Source organism: Haliotis rubra, unplaced genomic scaffold (assembly GCF_003918875.1).
Source record: "Haliotis rubra isolate DU_JTF1 unplaced genomic scaffold, ASM391887v1 Scf45, whole genome shotgun sequence".
In the NCBI taxonomy this organism is placed as follows: domain Eukaryota; kingdom Metazoa; phylum Mollusca; class Gastropoda; order Lepetellida; family Haliotidae; genus Haliotis; species Haliotis rubra.
The window spans coordinates 3,336,622-3,346,547 of record NW_025767135.1 but is presented as its reverse complement, the minus strand read 5'-3'; the positions used below and the strand labels follow the sequence as shown (position 1 = coordinate 3,346,547).

The following is a 9,926-nucleotide window of genomic DNA, read 5'->3' as shown; positions in this document are numbered from 1 at the left end:
CTTGAATATAAAGATACAGCGTTGTTCTTAAATTATGATATTTCTTACATGTGAAATGATAGTGAATTGACCGTTATAATGACCACATGAAGACTTGGATGTTTCCGATATACGTCGATTATATCTGTGTGTGTTAAGCTCACTGCAGCCGAGTTAGAGGCAACAATGGATGATTTGGAAAAATCTAGTCCAAAAATTTAAATTAAAGTAATTGTGAGTTTCTGTTGGGTTTATCACGGTTTTAAATTGATTAAGGGAAATAGCGTTAGCAGCAATAAATTCCACGACATAATCACGCTCGGTAAAACATGATTGAACATATCTTGGCGTTCTACAGTTAAAAGTTTGAATGGAAGTACTGTTTCTAAGTCTATAGTTGCTCTGTTCAAATACTCTACCTGGTACAAGATCGTTCAGATAATCAGGAGTCAGACGATGATACATTTTACATACAGTTATGAGTTTTGAGCGATGTCGTCTTTTTTTCAATGTGCTGTAATTGGTCTCAATGTTTATTTTATCCTGACTGGTGTCACGAACCGCACCGCAAAAAGCCCTTAATTCGTCTCAATATAATTTTTTTCCAGTAAAATCGCCTGTTCAATCGTACAGTTATCACATATATGGCAGCAGTAATCAAAACTTGGTAAGATAAAGGACTTATATAAAGCATTAGCGCTTTCCGAGATAAACGGTATTTCAGACTTCTCAGACAATTGATCATTGGACTTATTTTCTTTATTATGTCACCTATATCAACCTATGTGTTTATGGTTATCAAGTTTTTTAATAGTTTCGCCATTCATTAATAATTTCGGTCTGACATAGATTTTCGTTATTTGAGTGAACGTTATACCCTCAGTCCTACTAGGATTAAAACTAATTACTTGCCACTTTCTAGCAAAATCTGAAATGTTTGCCAAATCATTGTTTATAATTGCGGCTGCTGTAATATGATCATCTATTATAACATATATTGATGTATCGTGCGCAAAAAGACGAATGTTGGAATCTATAACAACAATGTCATATATATATATAAATGAGATAAACGGTATTTCAAACTTATCCTGCAATTGATCATTGGACTAATTTTCTTTATCATTTCAGCTATATGAACTTTCCAAGAACAATCGCTTTGAAGTGTTATACCTAAGTGTTTCTGGTTATCAAATTCTTTAATAGTTTTGTCATTCATTAATAAGTTTTACATAGTTTTTCGTTTTTAGAGTGAACATTATACTCTCAGTCTTACTATGATTAAAACTTGCCACTTTTTAGCCCAATCTGAAATGTTTGCCAAATCTTTGTTTATAATTGCGGCTGCTGTAATATGTTCATCTATTATAGCATATATTGATGTATCAGCTGCAAAAATGCGAATGTTGCAATCTATATCATGTACAATGTCCTTAATATGAAAAAAAGCGGTCCTAAAACGGTACCCCGGGGCACGCCAGCTTCAACAGACTTAATACCTGAACTATAGCCATTTATTTCCACTTTTTGCTTTTTACTATCAAAATAACATCTAAACCACTCCAAAAGTTCTCCCCGTACACCATAAGCATGAAGTCTATGAATAATGCCTTTGTGCCAAACTTTATCAAAGGCTTGGCTTACATCACAGAAAACGGCTCTGAATTCCTTTCCTTGGTCAACTGCACTTGCGATGAAATTATTAAGATAAGTTCGTTGATTTGCTGTAGAATCATCAGGCATAAATCCAGATTGTAATCCGCCTTTCACATGGTCCAGTTGCACACTGGTTATACCCGGACGTGCACACGTTGCCAGGCTGCATTTAAAATGCTGAAGTCTGTTGCACTTTGATAACGTCCTGTTGCATAATATATATTACCTTGAATTTACCACATGTGTTTAATGTGACGTTTTTTTCACCTTTCAGGTACGTAAGGGTGGAAAATATAATACTTTGCATGTGGCTTAGGGATTTATTTGTTGTGGGGATTGGCGACGTTGGACGGGCTTGAGATTTGAGGTTACAGCTAAGGTTGAGTTCATGTACTCAAAGGGACGCAGCTCCTCCAACGTCGCTGAACATGATACACTATTGGTGTCTGCTTCAAAACATTTTCGTTGTGAAGTTTTAAATCCCTTAACTTACTGTGCACAGCAGTGGCAAAGTTTCGTGGATTACCATGTTTGCGAAACATGCACACGAGAGAGAGAGAGAGAGAGAGATCCATGTAACCAATGACACTTTTTCTATTTTGTATGAGTGGTAAATACTATAGTCTTTTCAATGGTTTGTGAGTATTGGCCTTAAACACCAAGATGCACTCATTCCCTCTTAAGGGTATGAGGACACAGTTATATATTTTCCTGAGATCAATAAATATGGAGGTTACAGGATGTACTCAGTAGTTGTAAAGACAAAACACACAGATCAATATAACTTCAATCGACAGGGTGTTCTCGACAGTTGCAGTATTCGATGGCATGCATTTAAGTGATTCGTAATAATACACATAGGAAAAAGTATCGCAACACATAAGATCTTTAAGCGCCATATAATCATACATTCGTATCACAACAGGTAAATAACTTTTTAGATTTTATTATTAAAATGAACTCTGCACACTGATTGTCTACCTTATCTAAATTGCATAATTAATATTATTTTCAGTTGACGTTCATCTTTGGTTCCGCAACATTCATCGGCTGGGCTGTGACTTCGTTCCTTTGCCACCAGTCTACCCATCTCTTCTTGGGAACATCCGCCAACGTCCAAGATAATGGGCTTTTATGGGCGTTTATCATTACACTATGTCAGGTTACCATGTGCTGTCTACTCACCGACCTACGTCTCTCGCACCCACGTTCCACAGAGGCCAAAAAGATATTATGGGTAAAGGTTTCCTGTCACACGTTGGCTACCATGGCAACAAACTACAGCATGACGATGGTACATGCCACGTCAACATTCGCCATAAAGCTCCTGGAACCAGTAACCAGTGCCATTATTCAGCGTCTGGCTTTAGGAACACCTGTACCACCCTCCGTCTATATTACTCTTCCTATCATCATAGGTGGTGCTGTTGGTTTCTGTGGAAATTCCTTTAACACGCCCTTGACAGCAGCTGGTATTGCCGTGGCCTTCACGTCCAACCTAATCCTGGCCTTCAGAAACGTGGCTATCAAACTGGAACAGAAGGGTACCTCCACTTCAAACATCCAGCTGAGACCAAAGAGAGTTGTCTCCAGCATTGCAGGTGTTTGTGTTGCCCTGGCTATTGGCACTTACTACCTTACTTCACAAAAACTTCTGTCAACCTTGTCCTTATTCCTGGTTAACACAGGACTGTGCTCCAGCGTCTTCCACGTCATCTACTCCTACATCTCCACCAACGTCGTGCTTCTCTACATGTCTGTAGTCAGTCACTCTGTCGCCAACATCTTTAAGAGGGTCCTCGTTGTGCTGATGCTTTACTCAGCAGGACAAAGGGAGGCAACGCTTGCTAACTGCATCGGACTTGGCATCTGTACCTTTGGTTTAACCATGTACGTCTTGGACAAAAAAGAAAACGCCTTGTCCTCCATTATCAGTCTACCATCGAGTAAGTATTTCATTATTTAGTAATTGCAATGTAGAATTTTAAACTACACATTAATGAATATGAAAATATCTCTGACATCGATTGCAAAACTGGAAGTGTTATTTTAAATACATGTTGACATATTGATTGGGGTCGTTGACATCTACAAGCATTTGCTTGTATTATTGATATGGAACATTTTGGGCAAGTATTCGATTTCTATGACACATCTGCTTCTTCAGTGTGAGTACAAAAACGAACTATTCGCATGCATACATACTGTGATCAAACATAATTGTTCTTCTTTCTTTTTGCCTTTCAGAATTCGTTGGAAGACGTTTATTGGGACTTTCCTTTCTCTGTTTCTGTGCTATCATTATGAGATCCTTCGGCGGCAGAAACAACAGCAACATCCATGATGTATATCGTTATTTATTACCAGGGAGTATTTCCAAATGCAGTGAGTTCTTCGGGAAATCATTTGAAGGAAATGCATTTTCGAAGTATATCCCGGACCTTTCCACAAACACGCCCAGGGTAGGAGAAATTCTCCAAAGAAAACTAATCCTGACTCCAGAAGAAACGGATACACTTTCTCCAAGTCTGACATCGTCCATTGCCGTCATAAGGGAGGCGCAGAGAATTCATTTCAACCTGTTTTCTGATATACTTTCTCCTTACAAGTATGCAATACTATTGGACATTGCTGCTTTTGAAAACAAAGGTGACCCGGCTATAACAGCGGGCGAGGTGTATCTCTTGAGACGCCTGGGTATACAACTTCTGTATTACTGTAACTTTTATGCTTGTACCAACAAGAACCTTGACTTTGCCAAGAACCAGACTTCTGGCCATTCCCGCAATGACATTGTTGTGTTAATTCACGGAGGTGGGAACCTCGTGGGGTATTCTCAAAATGATAAACTACGCGAACGAATATTCCAAAGGTTTTCAAACTTTAAGATGGTATTGTTTCCCCAGAGCATATTTCTGAAAAAACATTCCGAAAAACATCTTGAATTTTGTAAGAAATTGTACACAAATCAAGGGAACTTCACCATGATACTTAGAGACAGGCAATCTTTGGTATACGCAAAAACTTACTTCAAAGGTAAACCCACACTAATGATGGCTCCAGATATGGCTTTTCAGATTGGTGCTGTTCCAAGGTTTATCTCCCCTTCTTTTGATATTTTGTGGTTGAAGCGTTCAGACGATGAGACTCCTGGATATAAATTGCCAAAACTTCCGCCAGGGATTACAGTACACTGTTCAGATTGGTGGAGTTGGAAAACACCAAAAGGAAATACAACAATGGAAACTGCTTTCCTGATGGCCAATAATGGTTTGATATTTCTCCAGCGAGGTCGTGTTGTCATTACAGACAGATTACATGGACATATCCTCAGCACTTTACTGGACATTCCTCACGTGTTGATTGACAACTCATACCGGAAGTTATCTTCATACCACAACACCTGGACACGTGGTCTGGCGAACACAGTCATTGCTGACAACGCCTCACACGCCCTGGACCTAGCTGTGGAATTGTTGCAGAAATATGGTGACGCTCTGCCTCCTATTGCTTCATACATGGATGTGGTCGAGAAAAGCACATCTGAATCATAAGCTATCCTACATTGTATTCGTGGGACACAGCAGATTTAGCGCGAAAGAGTATTAGCCATGGACAGTCATTCTGCTTTTTCAGCTTCCTATTAAAACATATGTTTCCAGTTTTGAGATGTAAAGAATCCCTTGCAGCTCACGAGTGCCTCATTTGATTTCTCACACGTCAAACACGTCCTTACTATCAAATATCCTATTTGTGGTGGCAGGTCTCGTTATCGTTGCTATTGATGAATTAATTGTTCTGGTGATTTTCACCTGCACCTAGAGCAGGAATGAAAGACTTTTGCGCACTTTTTGGTTGAGATAATTATCAGCATTCTCTGAGTGAGAATGAATGAACATTGTTTAACACCGAATCAGCAATGTGGCAGCTATTCGCGGAGAGCATTCTCTGAGAGAAATCAGCTGAAGGCATGGTGCAAATCCAGCTAGGGTCCATGCAGGAAGCAAATGTACTGTAAGTCTTCATGGTCCCTAGGATGGTGATCTACCTTGTTGGCGATCTACAGCTTGTTTTGTTTATGTTGTATTGCCATTTATAGTTAAGATGTTTTAGGTTTTCGTACTAGTTTTATATTTATAACTTGATATTCTAGTTATTTTACTGTCCAATTTGTTTTTATTCATTTATAAATTTACAACTTTCCTAGTCACGATATTGCTGAAATACTGCTGATGTGAATTTGCTTGAACATGCTTTAGGAGAATGTGTACACTTTACAGGAAGGGATTCTGACTCGTCAGTCTGCACAAGAAAACCCTGATTCCAAGAATACTTCAAATTTAATTCTGGAAACCCCAAAGTCCAGAAACTCTCCGCACTGTGGCCAATTTCTGACAAAGGATTTGACGAAATTTAACATGCAGTTGTCATGAATATACGCTAAGGATGAAAAAATGGCAACATTTTATTTAGGCGAGAATGTTTAGTTTCGCTCAGAATTCATATTTTGGAGGGTGCAAATTAATGAAAGTATGCTTACAAGTATCGTGACAAATGATTTAAATAATTTTGACTTATTCGGCTTATTTAGAGCGATATAAATATATCTTGCCCGTGGGCGAGACTATTGTGATGGCTACAACGAATATTTAAATAATAGAACACATTTGTAATTTGTAAGAGTCAATGTCAACAACGTCGCCTGTCAGAACGATCTTGTTTACCTTTTCAAGTGTTTTATAACTGACGTAACTATTTGACATTTCCTCGCCCTAATCGTCCAGTTACGAAATTTAACTATCAGATATGGATTAATCTCACCCTGTCCTTTGACAAACTGATTATAATCCCTTGACGCTTGTTAATTGTTATCCATTCTTTTATGAATTGGTGATCAGGGCCGAGCTACGTGTTTCGGTGACGCCCGCCATTTTAACTTTGTGACAGCCAGCCTATGCCGCAATGGGGTTACCTTTCTTTTGACTCAGATTAGTGTTTTGCATTATACAGTTTATGTAATCTTGTGAATTACGTACAGAGGACCCCAGAATTGTATTTGATGATATGTCAAGTCGTGTTTCAAAACCGATGTTAATTCTGACAACGGGAACTGTGTGATTCTCCCTGCTGTATTCATACGCGACGTTCAGCATCATTATTTATGAACTTTTGTTTTAGTCTATAGGTCAGTCTCAAACCAAGGGCAATAATCAAGTCCAAAAGTTCCCCTTGTCCTTACATATACTTGGCGTCATTAATAAAGGGTCAAATGGTAAATTCAAAGAAAGAAACGTCACCTCGCTTTTTTAACATGTTACAAAACAATAGTAATGGATATACAACATTTTGAATGATGAAAGTGTGAACTACTGATATGAATAATCACTTGGTGTACGATAAGAGATAAAAAAATAATTTTGGTGACGTTTCTTTCGCCCGTGAGATTATATCGCACGCAAAGAAAAGTTTCTCAGAAGTAATAGAACTAAGAGTGTGATCATAATGTATAATGTATAGACAAACGTCACAGACAGACAAAAACTTCAAACAGCACTAGCAAACATCAGCATATTTCAGCATATTCCACGGACCCATTGGCTTGAAATCTCTGCCACAGTCTACCAATAGCACTCTGACTCACATTAAAGCGGACAGCAACCTGCCGCTGAATTTGACCAGATTTCAAAATGCCTATAGCCTGACCCCTTTCAGCAAGTGTCACACAACGTCTCATTTTAAGCTGCCATTTCAAACAGGTACCTGAACAGTGAACGACAGTGAAAACGCATCAATGCATGTGTATTGTCCTGCACTTTCCATGGATAAAGCGACTTGCACGTGCAAATTATTGACATTAAGTGCCAGGTGGATTTCCAAATTGACAATTTGAATGAAACATGTGCCATTTGTAACAGAATGTATTGGACGTTAAAGAACGTAATAATGACATTTCAACGGCCTGATGTTTTTTCCATACTGTTAAGAAAGTTTGTAAAATATTCAGTTATTCATATATATCAAACAAAAACGACGATTTTACAACTTTTTAAGAAATAGTGTTACCAATAGCTTAACCCTTCATTATAATTCAGTAACTGATGCTTTAAATAGACTGCACTTTTCGAACACCGACAAAAAGGATAATCTTAGTAACTATCGAGTTATTCAGATGACCCAGTTAAATAAGCCATAACTATAAATAAGCCATGACTAGCCACATAAAGAAACTGTGCACACCGAAAATATAAACATAGGCACACACACAGCGTCTTTATACATAAATACATGCGTGAACACAGCAAGTATTGGAGACAATCAAACGCTCATGCACGTGCCAGGCGTAGTGTCGTCATTGATGGGGGCCGATGGACTTGCAATGTGCTACTACACGTGCAACCCGTGCATCTGCACACAACATGTGAAACTCAGAAATTGCTGTCAGTTTTGAAAGCCTGATCTTTGGGCCATTCAAACGTTCACGAAATTCACCTGAGAAGTCACATGCACTTCATGCCAAGATCAACACCTGCTCAACATCATGAAGCCATTGGAATGATTCGAGCAGGAATGAGACAACAACAGGTGGCAGCACATTTCCAATGCCATCGTAACACGATACCGAAAACCGGTATTTTGACATGCATTCGGAAAACTTCGTAATACTCGGAAATCTTCTGATATTTCCGTTTTGTTTTTCACACAGACAGTAGTGTGATGATGATGATGATAAAGATGATGATGTTGATGATTGTGATGATTGTTGTGATAAATGGTGATCTTTGTGGCAATGGTGTGGTGATGATTGTGGTGGTGGTGATGATGGTGATGATGGTGATGATGATGATGTTGATGATTGTTGTGATAAATGGTGATCTTTGTGGCAATGGTGGGGTGATGATTGTGGTGGTGGTGGTGATGGTGATGATTTTGGTAATGGTGTGGTGATGATGGTGATGAAGATGTTGTTGACTTAGGCAATTGCGGTAACGGTAATGGTGTTGGGAATGATCGTGGTGAAAATTACATTTAACAGGATTATTTGCTTTGAAGTTGTGTTCTTAATTTTTGTTCAAGTGTTTCGCAATTTTTGGGATCTGAATGTTTTAAATATTTACTCATTTATGACCAGTGATATCTGATATGTGCTCACCAGGTCAAGTTGCTGTCTAAAACTGAGGGCTGTTTTTTGGAGTGGAGAAACTAGTTCAAACTAGTAACCACTGTGTTGATGTTAACTTGTTCTTTTCCTTGTTTCATTTGTGCCAAATATTATTTCCATTTTTATTTTGTAATGATTAAAAGTTTTATTAAAGCGTAATCAAGCATAGTGATTTTGTTGTGTGTTATTTTGCTTTATAAATCAAGCATTAACTCGATTATAAGTATTGTTTTGTTAAAAAACAACTTCTTGCAATATATCGCAATACATATCGCAATATATGCTTTCGCATCGCAATATGAAAATTCTCTGCAATACCCACCCCCTAAATTTATTCATTTATTCATTTATATATCAATAAATCAATAGTCAATGTATATATGTAACAGTAAGCTACCATTGAAGTCTTAGGTCATACTTATATTGCCCTGACACTGGTCCATGCACATACACCTTAAGCTTGAAAGCATCGTGCTGAAGTACGTTTATTCCCATGAATAAAAAGTTATTTACTCATTGAAAAGAAGTGTTTGACCCTTCCTAAAACCAAGACTGAAATGTTTATTAGAACGTATATGTACGCAACATTATTTACTTTTACTCAAAACTCAGTAATAAATGTCAGTCCATAATGGTCGAAACAGTTTGACCCACTGGCGAGCTGAAAATTCATTTCAAAACTAATTTGTCTTGGTTTTACAAAAACATTTATCTATGTCTGTAAAGGACCGTTCATAATTTATGGCTAGGAGGGGTGATGATGCTTTTTTATGGAGGAGCATGTATAATGTGAATCACGTTCTCCCTAAAATTTATGTACGAAGTAAGTGACCCCCTGTATGTCCCGTACAAAATCAGTGCCCCCTCCCTCGCCCCCACCCCACCCAATCTTAAAGGTCACATGCAACCAAAAAACAAACATAATTAAAACACAATTAACCCCTGTTCATGACATTGCTGATTATGAAAAAACAAATAAACAAAATTATAAGCGTACAATCGCAAATCAAAAGTGCAATATTTTGTATTTGGGTTTACTTCCCTCGAAAGGAAGCACCCGGGAGACCAAACCCAGTCAGAGCGGGTGTGTGTGCACTCAAGGGTAACGACGACTTTCATTGGCTGGTTCATT

General features: G+C 38.2%; 1 protein-coding gene across 1 annotated transcript; it reads left to right on the top strand.

The window, feature by feature from the left end:
* The first annotated feature begins 2,909 nt into the window (after positions 1-2,909).
* On the top strand, positions 2,910-6,954 carry LOC124289780. Its single transcript, XM_046726440.1, has 2 exons — positions 2,910-3,581; positions 3,883-6,954. The coding sequence occupies exons 1-2, from the start codon at positions 2,921-2,923 to the stop codon at positions 5,187-5,189; spliced, it is 1,968 nt and encodes a 655-aa protein (XP_046582396.1). The 5' UTR covers positions 2,910-2,920; the 3' UTR covers positions 5,190-6,954.
* Positions 6,955-9,926: the final 2,972 nt, after the last annotated feature.